The 18,326-nt window shown below is 42.7% G+C and overlaps 1 protein-coding gene across 4 annotated transcripts in view; it reads left to right on the top strand.

The window, feature by feature from the left end:
* LOC106583614 (histone deacetylase 7) overlaps positions 1 to 18,326 on the top strand; it is a 98,621-nt gene that overhangs the window by 35,468 nt on the left and 44,827 nt on the right. For all 4 annotated transcript variants that reach the window (XM_045705254.1, XM_045705253.1, XM_014167998.2 and 1 more), the window contains exons 2-5: positions 1,823 to 2,016; positions 2,423 to 2,516; positions 14,714 to 14,834; positions 17,686 to 17,792. In XM_045705254.1, the coding sequence (XP_045561210.1) occupies positions 1,823 to 2,016; positions 2,423 to 2,516; positions 14,714 to 14,834; positions 17,686 to 17,792 (516 nt within the window). The remainder of the gene's footprint in view (positions 1 to 1,822; positions 2,017 to 2,422; positions 2,517 to 14,713; positions 14,835 to 17,685; positions 17,793 to 18,326) is intronic.

Below are 18,326 nucleotides of genomic sequence, written 5' to 3' on the forward strand. Positions count from 1 at the left end.
GAGGAAAGTCGGGCTCTGTAGTAACGAGCCTTGTGCAATATTGTTTTTCACAGCCAGGTACTCTTCCATCAATGCCCTACATACATTATGTGGTCAATTTCCATTCGTCTACACTTACTGCAGACAAACTGGGCATGACTAGGCTGACTCCTGACCCAGATAAATGAACACAATGTTTCAACAAGCATTTTTAACCGTGATGCCCACAAAATGTTCCTTCAATAACCCGTGACTCAAAATGACTCCGAAATATTTATTCTCCAGTCTACCTATAAAAGGGACGATTGTTATGGGACATGGCCCTGAGTTTGCTTTTATTGTCTCACTTTTTCTGGCTAAATTTAACCTTGTTTCCTGGTAAAAACTTGATTGTGGTGACAGATTTGTGTACTGTATCTGACCCAAATTCCACACAATGTTGTAATCCACCTTTCTCCCCTTCACTTCTTTCAGTCTTTCATTCTTTCAGTCTTTCAATCTTTCAGTCTTTCTGTATTTCTGTCTTTCAGTCTTTGTCTTTCTGTATTTCAGTCTTGTATTTCAGTCTTTCTGTATTTCAGTCTTTCTGTATTTCTGTCTTTGTCTTTCATTCTTTCAGACTTTCTGTGGCTGCCTGCTTTCTTCACTCTCTTCCCCCTCCTATTACTGAATGTAATTTTAGCCAAGTCCATTTGAGCAGGATGACGTTCCTCTTCCTGGGAGTCTTGTACGACGACTGTTATTCTACATAATAAACAAACTATCAACACATAAACTTGACATACACTGAGTCACATTATCTATCAATGGCCTGCTGTAAGGACTGGTACTCTCTTACACCTTAATATCCCTGTATACTATCTACCGCCGTTGTGCCCTTGAACACGGCACTTTACCCTTAAGTGCTCCAGGGGCACTGCTCTTCTCAGCCCCTGTACTGCTCCCAGTGTGTCAGGTTGGGTACTGTGACAGCAACAAAATGAAGAATATCTGTGCAAATGGACCAATAAAGCATGTATTGTAGTATTGTATAATGAGACATCAGCCCATGTTTCGTTTCAATCTAATCTAGTTGTTCATTGTCCAGAATCATCTATAAATGCTACAAAGCAGAATCAAGGAGTTAGCCAGCTAACTTGCCTAAATCTTCTGATATAACTGTTTCATTTTTAGAAAGATAAGCTTGAAACGAGCATGGTCTAATTGATTCAACAAACAAAAACACATACCCAGTTTAACGTTTTTTTTAATGAACCAGAAAATCAGTAGCTTTCTCTGGTTACTTATTAAAGTTAAACTCGTTGATCCTGTTTTGTAGTATATCCCTCAGGTGTGGGATACAGCTATGTATTATGGTGTGTGTGTGAGTCTGTGTGTGCGTGCGTGTGTGCATGTGTGGGTGCATACCATCATTGGTATGTTTTAATCACACAAGTGTAGACTATTCCATGGGATCAGCTATCTCTTTTCTAGTGTGTTTCGGCACAGGCCTCATCATGGGGGCCTCATCATGGGGGCCTTGACTGGGGGTCTTGACTGGGCCACGAAAAGAAACCACACAAGAGAAGAAGAGAGAGAAAAATAGAGGACAGAAGGAGAGAAAGGGAGAGTTATGGCTGGGTTTTCTATTTTGGGGATTTTGGACAGCCCAGATCCCACCGCTGACACCAATTCACGAAGTTCAGTCGGGAGCTTAGAATGCAGCACCTCAGCTTCGGTTCAGTCCCAGGTTATCCGTTCTCTCCAATGATCTAGTCTAATGAACAAAGCCTTGGCTCATCATCTTAACTAATGTCTTTCTCTCCTCTTTCTCCTCTTTTATTTTCCTTCCCTTTCTCTGCAGTGGATGTGCAAGTTCCTTGCGAGGCTTCGTCACCACTCCGGCCGGAGTGGCCCATGGACCTGCGTACCCAGAGGTTGGTGCGTCCCGAGCCTGACTCGGTTATGCTGGCACCCCACCACTCCCTCTTCCTGGGAGCCTTCTCAGCCCAGCACTGTTCCCAGGACTCCCAGAAGCACCTGCCACAGCACATCCACGTGAGGAGCCCTTTCACAAACTTTATAGTTGAGATAGCCCTCCATGGCACTGGCCATGCTGTTACAGAAGCAATCAATGGCAAATATAGGTGTGCCCTCTTTCCATCTCTATGATCCCTTTCCTTGGGCTGATATAAGTTCCTGGATATTGTCTATGGCCCAATTTGCCAGTTGTCACTAGTTACCACAGCCACAAAGTCATAAACCACACCTATTTCAAAAATGTATATTTTTCAAATGTGATTTTAACCCTAACCTTAACCACTCTGCTAACCTTAAATTAAGACCAAAAAGCACATTTTTGTTTTCATGAATGTTTACGATATAGCCAAATGGGACTTTGTCATTGTGGTAACTAGTGAAAACCCAGTGTGCTTAAATGCAAATCTGAATGGTCTCGTTTCAGTACGCGTATGACATGGAGCAGAGTCGCCAGGAGAAAGAGCAGGACAAGAGACAGGAAATAAAGCAGCTGATGTATAAGGATAAGAGTGAGCAAAGTAAGTAACTGTGCCCCCTGGCCCTATGGAGGACACATTGCATGGCATAGAAACGAGTAGAATGTTATCAGTATGTTATGGTACTGTATCACGGAAGTTGGTGGAACCTTAATTGGGGAGGACATGCTCGTGGTAATGGCAGGAGCGTAATCAGTGGAATGGTATCAAATACATCAAACACATGGTTTCCATGGTTTCCATGTGTTTGATGCCATTCCAATCGCTCCGTTCCAGCCATTATTATGAGCCGTCCTCCCCACAGCAGCATCCACTGTACTGTATATCAAATCAAATGAAATTGTATTAGTAACATGTGCTGAGTACAACAGGTGTAGACCTTACAGTGAAATGCTTACTTACGAGCCCCTAACCAACAGTGAAGTTTTAAAAAATACGAGTAAGAATAAGAAATAAAAGTAACAAGTAATTAAAGAGCAGCAGTAAAATAACAATAGCGAGACTATATACAGGGGGGTACCGGTACAGAGTCAATGTGCGGGGGCACTGGTTAGTTGAGGTAATATGTACATGTAGGTAGAGTTATTAAAGTGACTATGCATAGATGATAACAACAGAGAGTAGCAGCGGTGTAAAAGGGGGGAGGGCAATGCAAATAGTCTGGGTAGCCATTTTATTAAATGTTCAGGAGTCTTATGGCTTGGGGGTAGAAGCTGTTTAGAAGCGTCTTAGACCTAAACTTGGCGCTCCGGTACCGCTTGCCGTGTGGTAGCAGAGAGAACAGTCTATGACTAGGGTGGCTGGAGTCTTTGACAATTTTTAGGGCCTTCCTCTGACACCACCTGGTGTAGAGGTCCTGGATGGCAGGAAGCTTGGCCCCAGTGATGTACTGGGCGGTATGCACTACTCTCTGTAGTGCCTTGCGGTCGGAGGCAGTGATGTAACCAGTCAGGATGCTCTCGATGATGCAGCTGTAGAACCGTTTGAGGATCTGAGGACCCATGCCAAATATTTTCAGTCTCCTGAGGGTGAATAGGTTTTGTTGTGCCCTCCTTCACGACTGTCTTGGTGTGCTTGGACCATGTTAGTTTGTTGGTGAAGTGGACACCAAGGTACTTGAAGCTCTCAACCTGCTCCACTACAAAAGGAGGGGACACTCTTGATCCAAACTGCTACAGACCTATATCTATCCTACCCTGCCTTTCTAAGGTCTTCGAAAGCCAAGTCAACAAACAGATTACCGACCATTTCGAATCCCACCGCACCTTCTCCGCTATGCAATCTGCTTTCAGAGCTGGTCATGGGTGCACCTCAGCCACGCTCAAGGTCCTAAACGATATCATAACCGCCATCGATAAGAAACAATACTGTGCTGCTGTATTCATTGACCTGGCCAAAGCTTTCGACTCTGTCAATCACCACATCCTCATCGGCAGACTCAATAGCCTTGGTTTCTCAAATGATTGCCTCGCCTGGTTCACCAACTACTTCTCTGATAGAGTTCAGTGTGTCAAATCGGAGGGCCTGTTGTCCGGGCCTCTGGTTGTCTCTATGGGGTGCCACAGGGTTCAATTCTTGGGCCAACTCTTTTCTCTGTATACATCAATGATGTCGCTCTTGCTGCTGGTGAGTCTCTGATCCACCTCTACGCAGACGACACCATTCTGTATACTTCTGGCCCTTCTTTGGACACTGTGTTAACCCTCGAGATGAGCTTCAATGCCATACAACTCTCCTTCCGTGGCCTCCAACTGCTCTTAAATACAAGTAAAACTAAATGCATGCTCTTCAACCGATCGCTGCCTGCACCTGCCCGCCTGTCCAGCATCACTACTCTGGACGGTTCTGACTTAGAATATGTGGACAACTACAAATACCTAGGTGTCTGGTTAGACTGTAAACTCTCCTTCCAGACTCACATCAAACATCTCCAATCCAAAGTTAATTCTAGAATTGGCTTCCTATTTCGCAACAAAGCATCCTTCACTCATGCTGCCAAACATACCCTCGTAAAACTGACCATCCTACCGATCCTCGACTTCGGCGATGTCATTTACAAAATAGCCTCCAATACCCTACTCAACAAACTGGATGCAGTCTATCACAGTGCCATTCGTTTTGTCACCAAAGCCCCATATACTACCGACCACTGCGACCTGTACACTCTCGTTGGCTGGCCCTCGCTTCATACTTGTCGCCAAACCCACTGGCTCCAGGTCATCTACAAGACCCTGCTAGGTAAAGTCCCCCTTATCTCCGCTCACTGGTCACCATAGCAGCACCCACCTGTAGCACATGCTCCAGCAGGTATATCTCTCTGGTCACCCCCAAAGCCAACTCCTCCTTTGGCTGTCTCTCCTTCCAGTTCTCTGCTGCCAATGACTGGAACGAACTACAAAAATCTCTGAAACTGGAAACACTTATCTACAACACTAGCTTTAAGCACCAGCTGTCAGAGCAGCTCACAGATCACTGCACCTGTACATAGCCCATCTATAATTTAGCCCAAACAACTACCTCTTCCCCTACTGTATTTATTTATTTATTTATTTTGCTCCTTTGCACCCCATTATTTCTATTTCTACTTTGCACTTTCTTCTACTACAAATCTACTATTCCAGTGTTTTACTTGCTATATTGTATTTACTTTGCCACCATGGCCTTTTTGCCTTTACCTCCCTTATCTCACCTCATTTGCTCACATTGTATATAGACTTATTTTTCTACTGTATTATTGACTGTATGTTTGTTTTACTCCATGTGTAACTCTGTGTTGTTGTATGTTGTCGAACTGCTTTGCTTTATCTTGGCCAGGTCGCAATTGTAAATGAGAACTTGTTCTCAACTTGCCTACCTGGTTAAATAAAGGTGAAATAAAATAAATAAATAAATAAATAAAATAAATACAGCCCCGTCGGTGAGAATGGGGGCGTGCTCGGTCCTCTTTTTCCTGTAGTCCACAATCATCTCTTTTGTCTTGATCACGTTGAGGGAGAGGTTGTTGCCCTGGCACCACACTGCCAGGTCTCTGTCCTCCTCCATATAGACTGTCTACCACTGTTGTGTCATCGGCAAACTTAATGATGGTGTTGGAGTCGAGCCTGGCCATGCCGTTATGATGGAACAGGGAGTACAGGAGGGGACTGAGCACGCACCCCTGAGGGGCCCCTGTGTTGAGGATCAGTGTGCCGGATGTGTTGTTACCTACCCTTACCACCTGGGGACGGCCCGTCAGGAAGTCCAGGATCCAGTTGCAGAGGGAGGTGTTTTGTCCCAGGGTCCTTAGCTTATTGATGAGCTTTGAGGGCACTGTGGTGTTGAATGCTGAGCTGTAGTCAATGAATAGCATTCTCACATAGGTGTTCCTTTTGTCCAGGTGGGAAAGGGCAGTGTGGAGTGCAATAGAGATTGCATCATCTGTGGATCTGTTAGGGTGGTATGCAAATTGGAGTGGATCTAGGGTTTCTGGGATAAGGGTGTTGATATATAAGGAATACTTAGATTATCATGTAAACTATGATGACCATGTCTTTTAGAAAGGCAATGTATGATGACATCTGTGCAGTCTTGTAGGTAGTTTAGGTGTTTGTGTGCATCGGTTTCGGTTAATCCTTTGAATCCTGCAATGTGTTGTATGGGGGAATTCCATTAGTTAAGTCAGTCTATTTGCACATAAAACCTAAGTCAAAACAAGGAAGCAAGTAACATGGAGGCCTTAATAATTGTACAATGTCATGTTCTTTGTTGTCTTTTACTTTCCAGAAGGAAACCACTGTTAAAAAATGCGGCAAAGCAATCTGTAATTCACCAAATTCCTAAGAACCTGTCCATCAGAGTTCAGCTTCAAAGGGGTTACATGTGAAATACCGCCCTCTCTTTTTACTGCCAAAGTCTGCTATTGTTGATTCTGCCCGTGAGGAGATGACCAGGCCTCTGAGCGGTAGGGTTCACCTTTTCTATTTGACAACAGAAAAACGGACCGTCTTTTGTTGTCTAATAGAAAGGCTGAATTATCAGAATGGGATTTTGTATAGAATTTTCTGAAAATTATAATAAACTGTTTACATTTAGCCTCTTTAATGGCTTATCATTGTATAACTTGCATTTCGCAAGTCACAGCATTTCGCAAGTCACAGTAATTAATTACAAGGGAAATGCATAGCATCTCCTCTTTTACTAATGTTGATGTTTTCGGTAGGTGCATTGAATACCCAGCTTTAATAAGCAGGAATAGAGGTAGATTGTTGATTTTAACACATGATGAAACTGCTTGTCAGTTATTTTACAGTACAGATAAAATCGTTGTATTTGAATTATTGTCCTGTATCCCGCCACTGACACTAATATATCAAGTTCAGGGGTTGGAACCGGTTCAGGGAACAGAACCGAAAACCGGAAAATAACAAACATTTTCCTGGAACAGAATCCGAACCATGAAATGAGGTGATCTATACTGTTGTGGAACAGAAACGTTATTTTGAAAAGCATGGGAACCATTAATAATATTATTTTACATCAAGGGAATTTTTTTCAGTCCCACAAAAAAAGCAACAAGGTGCGTATGTAAACCCCTCACTCTGTCACACAGAAACGTATTCCGGTGTCTTTCTGCCAACTGCAAATCTTTGCCAGTGAGTGTGTAGGCGACCTGCCCCTCCCCCTCTGCAGTGTAGTCTACTGTAGTCTACTGATGTTACTGGTGTGGTTCCGAAATTAGGGAGAGATTTTTTATTAGAGAAGAATGGATTAACTTTTTCAATCCTAGTTAAGTATACTATACAGTGCCTTCAGAAAGTATTCATATCACTTGACTTATTCGACATTTTGTTGTGTTACAGCCTAAATTCAAAATAGATTCTATATATGTTTTTTCTCACCCATCTACACACAATAACCCATAATGACAAAGTGAAAACATGTTTTTAGACATTTTTGCAAATGTATTGAAAATGAAATACAGAAATATCTAATTTACATACAGTAAGTATTCACACCCCTTTGCTATGACACTGCAAATTGAGCTCAGGTGCATCCAATTTCTTTTGATCATCCTTCAGATGTTGTTACAACTTGATTGGAGCACCTGTGGCCAATTCAATTGTTTGGACATGATAGAAACACACCTGTTTATAGAAGGTCCCACAATTGACAGTGTATGTCAGAGCAGAAACTATACCATGAAGTCCAAGGAACTGTCTGGAGATCTTCAAGATAAAATTGTGATGAGGCTTACAGTGCATTCGGAAATTATTCAGACCCCTTCACTTAAAAAAAAAAAAAAAAGTATGTTACAGCCTTATTCTAAAATACCCCATAGTGAAAAAGCGAAAAAAGCTTTTTAGAAATGTTTGCAAATTTATATAAAAAAAAAAAGAAATACCTTATTTACATAAGTATTCAGACTCTTTGCTATAAGACTCTAAATTGAGTTCAGGTGCATCCTGTTTTCATTGATCATCCTTGAGATGTTTTGATTTTAGTCCACCTGGAGTCCACCTGTGGTAAATTCAGTTGATTGGACATGATTTGGAAAGGCACATTGCTGTCTAAATATAAGGTCCCACAGTTGACAGCGAATGTCAGAGCTAAAACCAAGCCATGAGGTCGAAGGAATTGTCCGCAGAGCTCTGAGACAGGATTGTGTCGAGGCACAGATCTGGGGAAAGGTACCAAACAATGTCAGCAGCATTGAAGGTCCCCAGGAACACAGTGGCCTCCATCATTCTTAAATGGAAGAAGTTTGGAACCACCAAGACTCTTCCTAGAGCTGGCCGCCTGGCCAAACTGAGCAATCGGGGAGAAGGGCCATGGTCAGGAAGGTAAACAAGAACCCGATGGTCTCTCTGACATATCTTCAGAGTTCCTCTGTGGAGATGTGAGAACCTTCAAGAAGGACAACCATCTCTGCAGTACTCCACCAATCAGGCCTTTATGGTAGAGTGGCCAGACGGAAGCCACTCCTCAGTAAAAGGCACATGACAGCCCGCTTTGAGTTTGCCAAAAGGCACCTAAAGGTCTCTCAGACCATGAGAAAATGAAAAACACAATTCTCTGGTCTGATGAAACCAAGATTGAACTCTTTGGCCTGAATGCCAGGCATCATGTCTGGTGGAAACCTGGCACCATCCCTACGCTGAAGCATGGTGGTGGCAGCATTATGCTCTGGTGATGTGTTTCAGTGGCAGGGACAGGGAGACTAGTCAGGATCACAGGAAAGATGAACAGAGCAAAGTACAGAGAGATTCTTGATGAAAACCTGCTCCATAGCTCTCAGGACCTCAGAACAGGGTGAAGGTTCACCTTCCAACTGGACAACGACACTAAGCACACAGCCAAGACAACACAGGATTGGCTTGGGGACACGTCTCTGAATGTCCTTGAGTGGCCCAGCCAGAGCCTGGACTTGAACCCGATCGAACATCTCTGGAGAGACCTGAAAATAGCTGTGCAGCGACGCTCCCCATCCAACCTGACAGAGCTTGAGAGGATCTACAGAGAAGAATGGGAGAAACTCCCCAAATACCGGTGTGACAAATCCTGTTTTTGCTTTGTCAATATGGGGTATTGTGGTGAGATGATTTAATCCATTTTCGAAAAAGGCTGTATTGTAACAAAATGTGGTTAAAAGTCAAGTGGTCTGAATACTTTCCAAATGCACTGTCAGTGTGTGGGTGTGTTTTCCCTCTGAGATTACTGTCTGGCTGAACACTCTTGCAGACATCTCTCTCTTCTCATCATTTCTCTACTCAGGGACCATATTCATAAAGTTTTTCCAGAGTAGAAGTGTTGATGTTAGATCAGTTTTTCCTTTCCTATCACAATGAATACGATTAGATGGACATAGGGCATTTGATCCTAGATTAGCATCTCCTACCCTGAGTCGCTTTAGCACGGCTTAGATACAGGGCAGAGTTCAATCAAACCTGCAAGGTGTCAGTTCATATGATTCCTGGATCTGCAATAATATTGGTTAAAAAGCACTATAGTTCATCCCTTAAAAACATTGGGCTTAGATCTTTGATGATATAATGTCTGTCTGTGGTACTGTGTGCAAGTATGCTGAGTGAAGTTTGCTGTTGTTTTTTTGATGCAGTACTGTTTGTTTCTCATCGGACCAATGCTAAATAGGGTATCTAACACTTTTATTATGTGTTAAGTTATGTTTTGAATTCTTATAGCAAGTCTTATAATGCACCATGAGATAGCTATGAGAATGCATTATAAACAAGTGACTCATAGAAAGTATTATGTTAAGGAGTTAGGAATATTGTGTGCTTAAGCTACTGTACAATTCATAAATTATTATGATGGATTTCATATTGTTTTGACTGTGAGTTTAACTGCCATTAAGCCTTACCTATCCATGCCAGGGTAGTGTGTAATAGGGTTTACCAGTGTGACGACACGGGCACTTGACGGGAAGTATGTGAGTAATGCTGCTGGCTAATGTTTGTCATGACTTTCAGGCACCGTGGTGCATTTCCATCATATTGTCCTCTCCTGCTCTGAGGGGAATATTATGTCTCCTCCCTCCTTGTCTGTCCATTCATTTCGATCAGCAGTACCTTTAATATCACATTCCATGCAGGCCATTGAAACTGTTTGGAGGAGGATTCATGTATCAATCTTTTTGACACAAACATGCCATGGTGGTGTAAGTTGAATTTGCAAACATTTCTAAAAAACTGTTTTTGCTTTGTCATCATGGGTATTGTGTGTAGATTGATGAGGTGGGGAAAAAAACGTTTTAATCAACTTTAAAACAAGGCTGTAATGTAACAAAATGTGGAAAAGGTCAATGGGTCTGAATACTTTCCGAATGCATTGTATACAGTTGAAGTCGGAAGTTTATATACACTTAAGTTGGAGTCATTAAAACTCGTTTTTCAACCACTCCACAAATTTCTTGTTAACAAACTATAGTTTTGGCAAGTCGGTTAGGATATCTACTTTGTGCATGACACAAGTATTTTTTCCAACAACTGTTTACAGACAGATTATTTCACTTATAATTCACTGTATCACAATTCCAGTGGGTCAGAAGTTTACATACACTAAGTAGACTGTGCCTTAAAACAGCTTGGAAAATTCCAGAAAATGATGTCATGGCTTTAGAAGCTTCTGATAGGCTAATTGACATAATTTGAGTCAATTGGAGGTGCACCTGTGGATGTATTTCAAGACCTACCTTCAAACTCAGTGCCTCTTTGCTTGACGTCATGGGAAAATCTAAAGAAATCAGCCAAGACTACAGAAAAACTATTGTAGACCTCCACAAGTCTTGTTCATCCTTGGGAGCAATTTCCAAACGCCTGAAGGTACCACATTCATCTGTACAAACAATAGTACGCAAGTATAAACACCATGGGACCACGCAGCCGTCATACCGCTCAGGAAGGAGACACATTCTGTATCCTAGAGATGAGCGTACTTTGGTGCGAAAAGTGCAAATTAATCCCAGAACAAAAGCAAAGGACCTTGTGAAGATGCTGGAGGAAAAAGGTACAAAAGTATCTATATCCACAGTAAAACAAGTCCTATATTGACATAACCTGAAAGGCTGCTCAACAAGGAAGAAGCCACTGCTCCAAAACCGGCATAAAAAAGCCAGACTACGGTTTGTATCTGCACATGGGGACGAAGATCGTACTTTTTGGAGAAATGTCCTCTGGTCTGATGAAACAAAAATAGAACTGTTTGGCCATAATGACCATCGTTATGTTTGGAGGAAAAAGGGGGATGCTTGCAAGCCGAAGAACACCATCCCAACCGTGAAGCACGGGGGTGGCAGCATCATGTTGTGGGGGTGCTTTGCTGCAGGAGGGACTGGTGCACGCCACAAAATAGATGGCTTCATGAGGAAGGAAAATTATGTGGATATATTGAAGCAACATCTCAAGACATCAGTCAGGATGTTAAAGCTTGGTCGCAAATGGGTCTTCCCAAACATACTTCCAAAGTTATGGCAAAATGGCTTAAGAACAACAAAGTCAAGGTATTGGAGTGGCCATCACAAAGCCCTGACCTCAATCCTAGAGAAAATTTGTGGGCAGAACTAAAAAAGCGTGTGTGAGCAAGGAAGCCTATAAACCAGACTCAGTTACACCAGTTCTGTCAGGAGGAATGGACCAAAATTCACCCAACTTATTGTGGGAAGCTTGTGGAAGGCTAACCGAAACGTTTGACCCAAGTTAAACAATTTAAAGGCAATGCTACCAAATACTAATTGAGTGTATGTAAACTTCTGACCCAGTGGGAATGTGATGAAAGAAATAAAAGCTGAAATAAATCATTCTCTCGACTATTATTCGGACATTTCACATTCTGACCTAAGACAGAGAATTTTTACTAGGATAAAATGACAGGTATTGTGAAAAACTGCCCGCTTTGAGTTTGCCAAAAGGCACCCAAAGGTCTCTCAGACCATGAGAAACACAATTCTCTGGTCTGATGAAACCAAGATTGAACTCTTTGGCCTGAATGCCAGGCATCATGTCTGGTGGAAACCTGGTGCCATCCCTACGCTGAAGCATGGTGGTGGCAGCATTATGCTCTGGGGATGTGTTTCAGTGGCAGGGACAGGGAGACTAGTCAGGATCACAGGAAAGATGAACAGAGCAAAGTTAAGTGTTTTTAATTCTAGTGCCGCTCTGCACACACAAGTTTATTTGCCAGCTAGATACAGTGAGGGAAAAAAGTATTTGATCCCCTGCTGATTTTGTACGTTTGCACACTGACAAAGAAATGATCAGTCTATACTTTTAATGGTAGGTTTATTTGAACAGTGAGAGACAGAATAACAACAAAAAATCCAGAAAACGCATGTCAAAAATGTTATAAATGTATTTGCATTTTAATAAGGGAAATACGTATTTGACCCCTCTGCAAAACATGACTTAGTACTTGGTGGCAAAACCCTTGTTGGCAATCACAGAGGTCAGACATTTCTTGTAGTTGGCCACCAGGTTTGCACACATCTCAGGAGGGATTTTGTCCCACTCCTCTTTGCAGATCTTCTCCAAGTCATTAAGGTTTCGAGGCTGACGTTTGGCAACTCGAACCTTCAGCTCCCTCCACAGATTTTCTATGGGATTAAGGTCTGGAGACTGGCTAGGCCATTCCAGGACCTTAATGTGCTTCTTCTTGAGCCACCCCTTTGTTGCCTTGGCCGTGTGTTTTGGGTCATTGTCATGCTGGAATACCCATCCACGACCCATTTTCAATGCCCTGGCTGAGGGAAGGAGGTTCTCACCCAAGATTTGACGGTACATGGCCCCGTCCATCATCCCTTTGATGCGGTGAAGTTGTCCTGTCCCCTTAGCAGAAAAACACCCCCAAAGCATAATGTTTCCACCTCCATGTTTGATGGTGGGGATGGTGTTCTTGGGGTTCTAGGCAGCATTCCTCCTCCTCCAAACACGGTGAATTGAGTTGATGCCAAAGAGCTCCATTTTGGTCTCATCTGACCACAACACTTTCACCCAGTTGTCCTCTGAATCATTCAGATGTTAATTGGCAAACTTCAGACGGGCATGTATATATGCTTTCTTGAGCAGGGGGACCTTGCGGGCGCTGCAGGATTTCAGTCCTTCACGGCGTAGTGTGTTACCAATTGTTTTCTTGGTGACTATGGTCCCAGCTGCCTTGAGATCATTGACAAGATCCTCCCGTGTAGTTCTGGGCTGATTCCTCACCGTTCTCATGATCATTGCAACTCCACGAGGCGAGATCTTGCATGGAGCCCCAGGCCGAGGGAGATTGACAGTTCTTTATTGTTTCTTCCATTTGCGAATAATCGCACCAGCTGTTGTCACCTTCTCACCAAGCTGCTTGGCGATGGTTTTGTAGCCCGTTACAGCCTTGTGTAGGTCTACAATCTTGTCCCTGACATCCTTGGAGAGCTCTTTGGTCTTGGCCATGGTGGAGAGTTTGGAATCTGATTGATTGATTGCTTCTGTGGATAGGTGTCTTTTATACAAGTAACAAGCTGAGATTAGGAGCACTCCCTTTAAGAGTGTGCTCCTAATCTCAGCTCGTTACCTGTATAAAAGACACCTGGGAGCCAGAAATCTTTCTGATTGAGAGGGGGTCTAATACTTATTTCCCTCATTAAAATGCAAATGAATTTATAACATTTTTGACATGCGTTTTTCTGGATTTTTTTGTTGTTATTCTGTCTCTCACTGTTCAAATAAACCTACAATTAAAATTATAGACTGATCATTTCTTTGTCAGTGGGCAAACGTACAAAATCAGCAGGGGATCAAATACCTTTTTCCCTAACTGTAGCTAACTAGCTAGCTAGCTGTAGTCCAACTTTAAGCCAACTCTTGGAATTTCAAGACATTCAAAATTCCTCCATAGAAGCCGCTCCTCTGTAGGTATAAGTCTCTGGGCCTAATTCAGAAAATGCATGTCATAACAAGATTCCCAGCGCTTCAAGCCAAGCGTCTTCCTCCGCCCTCTCTCATTCTCACCACCTGCAAAATTTCAGTCGCATCTTGTCTGTCCATCGTGCAATGTTTACCAACTATTGCCCGCTACATACAGTAGCTAGCTGCTCTATCTGCACTGATTGGTGAAGTAATTTAATCTTGAGCTAATGGAATTTTTTAGGGAGATTTCAGAGGTTCAGAAAGGAACGATATTAACCAGTACTTTTTTGGGGTTCGAACAGGTTCAGAATGTTATTTTGCAGGTCGGAACAGTGAAACGGGAAAAAAAAATGGTTCTGTTCAGAACAAAACGTTAATACGTTTAGTCAGCTTAGAATGCTGCACTTCAGCTTCGGTTCATTCTTGCCTCTGTCACGCTGTTATAAATGATTCGGGAGACAGATGCAGGAATGCGTAATAGGGTATTTTATTGTACCCAAATTATGGCGTTCCGTGTAAAGGCACAGGGACGAAGACCAAAACAAACACTAGACAAAACACAGGGTTGAAACCCAAACAAAAGAGCGAGGAGTACCTCGAATAAATAACACAAGCGCACAATGATTAACATACGAAACGAGACCCGTAATAATCTGCGCAAACCACAATGGCACGAAAGCCAAAACACACACCACAGGTGTTCACATGAACCAACGGACATTATTACAATAATGGACAGGACACTGGTAAACCAAGGGCACACTTATACAATTACTAATCACTGGGAATAGGGGCCAGGTGTGCGTAATGAATGTTCCGGAGGGATCCGTGATACTCTGATTGGGTGACTCTGTTGACGGACAGGTGCTGTGGCCAGTCCCCTGGTGAAACAGAAACTCAGAAGCCAAATCCTGAAGAGGAAGGAGCAGGCCACCCTGGAGAAGACCGCTTCCAACCCCACCAGAAACGCACCCAGGGGTTACAGGTGAGAATCGACCCGGGAGAGACTTTGATTAAAGTTTCTACAGAAACGTTGTTTTCTTATTGCATTCAACTTAAAAAAAAAAAAATTGTGACTGTGAGAGAGGGAGGTGTGTGTGTCCACTCATGAAAATATACTGTTATTAGACTCCCATGCCTTTGGTGGAACTACCATCTTTTTCTTCTCACCTATCCAATCCTGCCCCACAAATTATCCTCATAAGGGATGAAAGTAAGAAAAATGTACCTCTAAGACAATCAAGAGAGGCCTGAGTGACTCATTAGATCAGGCGATAGATTACAGCCTGACTGACTGGCCTGTGTGACTCATTAGATTAGGTGATAGATTACATACAGCCTGACTGACTGGCCTGAGTGACGCATTAGATTAGGTGATAGATTACATACAGCCTGACTGACTGGCCTGAGTGACTCATTAGATCCGCTCAGTGGTCACCAACCTTTTCTGAGTCAAGATTACTTTCGAAGTCAAAAAGCAAGCCAAGAACTACCGCTCAGATTTGTATTTTAACGTGACTTAAAAAATGTAACATTAACCTAATAAAAACTCTTCTGTAGGAATGACATTTGTGAAGTAGGCCTAATACTTTATCACAGCATATTGGCTAAATGTCTGGCCTGACAATATTGTTCTTCTCAGACTATATTATATTTCAAAACTCAAGCTTTGATAACAAAATAGATCATTTGGTGTAGCACTTGCGAGGCACTGTTGAGCATACATTTTAATAATTTGCTAACAATTAGCTGTTTTATTTTACTGGACTGATGGTACTGTACCTGCATCTGATTGTTATGGTGCGTTCAAGACAACTGGGAACTCAGGGAAAAAAGAGGTCAAATCATGACATCAGGGAACTTCAGGTCGGAAAGTCGGCGCTTTAGAAAGATGCCAGAGTTTCCGAGTTGGATAACTGTTCAAAACCATTTCCCCCAGTCGGATCTCGTTATTTTCGTTAGTTCACAGTTGTCTTGAACACGTCATTAGTCTCAGTGGAGGGAAGAAGAGAGCAGCAAAGGGTCCGCCTCTCATGGTCCCTGCTCTCCTTTTTCCCCTCTGTTGAGACTGACAGAGAGGGAAACAGTCTTCCACCTGATGGCGTTAACTTGAGTCGCACCGCATCTGCCTCAGGTACAAATTCATATTGTTCCTATGACCAGAGAAAGTGAAATACTCCTCGATATTAAAATAGACAAGCTGCTAATAATAATAAAACGCAGGGCTATCGATACACTTGGCTACTCATTCATTGCAGCTGCATCTTGAGTGGAAGTAGAGAGAAGCACGTTTTATGTTTTGTAATAGTGTTGAGTAAAAACACTGCTGACAGTGCTGAATAACACTTAGACATGAACTGACTCATAAAAACAGCAGCTGTTTGCTATATTCTTTGACAGTCTCTCTCTGGTCATGGTTTTAAATGTTATTTAATCTCACATAGGCTAGTATCAAACTTTGCTGTGGCCAGGGTTGTGGGTAGGTGGGTAGCTGTAGGTAGGCACGGTGATTTGAGCTATCTGATTGGCCAGCACAGTAGGCACACTTGATTTAGCCACAGATCTCCCATTCCACCGGGTAGGCGGAGTTTGTCTTTTCAGACAAATGAAAGGGTACAGAATGGGAACACTGCCGACCCAGTACTGCCAACAGTGCAGAGAAAGAAAAAAGCAGCACAAGCGTTTCTACAGAAATATTTGGTGATCCACTAAGAATATCTTGAAGATCACGATCGACCGTTTGGTGACGACTGGATTAGGTGATAGATTATAGCCTGACTAACTGGCCTGAGTGACTCATTAGATCAGGTGATAGATTACAGCCTGAGTGACTCATTAGATTAGGTGCTAGATTTTAGCCTGACTGACTGGCCTGAGTGACTCATTAGATTAGGCGCTAGATTTTAGCCTGACTGACTGGCCTGAGTGACTCATTAGATTAGGTGCTAGATTTTAGCCTGACTGACTGGCCTGAGTGACTCATTAGATTAGGTGCTAAATTGTAGCCTGACTGACTGGCCTGAGTGACTCATTAGATTAGGTGATAGATTACAGCCTGAGTGACTCATTAGATTAGGTGATAGATTTTAGCCTGACTGACTGGCCTGAGTGACTCATTAGATTAGGTGATAGATTACAGCCTGAGTGACTCATTAGATTAGGTGATAGATTTTAGCCTGACTGACTGGCCTGAGTGACTCATTAGATTAGGTGATAGATTACAGCCTGAGTGACTCATTAGATTAGGTGATAGATTTTAGCCTGACTGACTGGCCTGAGTGACTCATTAGATTAGGTGATAGATTACAGCCTGAGTGACTCATTAGATTAGGTGATAGATTTTAGCCTGACTGACTGGCCTGAGTGACTCATTAGATTAGGTGATAGATTACAGCCTGAGTGACTCATTAGATTAGGTGATAGATTTTAGCCTGACTGACTGGCCTGAGTGACTCATTAGATTAGGTGATAGATTACAGCCTGAGTGACTCATTAGATTAGGTGATAGATTTTAGCCTGACTGACTGGCCTGAGTGACTCATTAGATTAGGTGATAGATTACAGCCTGAGTGACTCATTAGATTAGGTGATAGATTTTAGCCTGACTGACTGGCCTGAGTGACTCATTAGATTAGGTGATAGATTACAAGCAGACTGACTGGCCTGAGTGAAGCATTATTTTATAATACGATTCTTTACTGTCCATTTTCATCTACATTATTTTTGAGGCCACCAGTACATACACAAAATCAATAGAACACAAAACAAAAGACACTTAGCAATGGTTATTTAACATTTTGGTGGATGACTCTCAACTGACTGTCTTGGTTGCATAGGGAACTGGCCCCAGATCCTGACATGCCCCCAAAGCCTCACGTGGTGACCCCTGTTGTCCATCATCCACCATCTGACCAACGCAAGGACACGCCCCTCAGAAGAACAGGTGAGACATTTTGTAGTTTGTACAGTTACTACAAGATTGTTTCCTGTTCTCACTATGGTGTCATCATGTGACATTGTAAACAATATGTGGTCGACTCCTGACAATGGTTTGGGTCTGCCATGAATGATGTGCTAAACCAGAGCACAGCAGTGCTCATCTAGGATCACTTTGACCTTTTAGAACATAATTAATAAGATTACATGGACAGGAGGGATATGATCCTACAGTAGATCAGCATTCCTACCCTGATAGTTGTTGGGTGAGTTATGTAGTTAGATACATGTTAACACACATATACTGAACACTGATGTAGACAGAGGGAGAGACGGAGACAGAGTTCAGACGGGGGAGACACCAAGCCTAGAGGGCAACAGAGAGAAAGAACGAGAGAGTGAATTACTAGACAAAAAGAGAAAGAAAGCATGAAAGAAAGAGCAAAAGTTAGTTACATAACTAAAGTATGTGTAAAACAAACCTTTTGTGAGAATGTCAGGCATGTCTGTCTTACTGACAGGGTGTATGAATAACATACGG

Source organism: Salmo salar, chromosome ssa22 (assembly GCF_905237065.1).
Source record: "Salmo salar chromosome ssa22, Ssal_v3.1, whole genome shotgun sequence".
Lineage (NCBI taxonomy): Eukaryota > Metazoa > Chordata > Actinopteri > Salmoniformes > Salmonidae > Salmo > Salmo salar.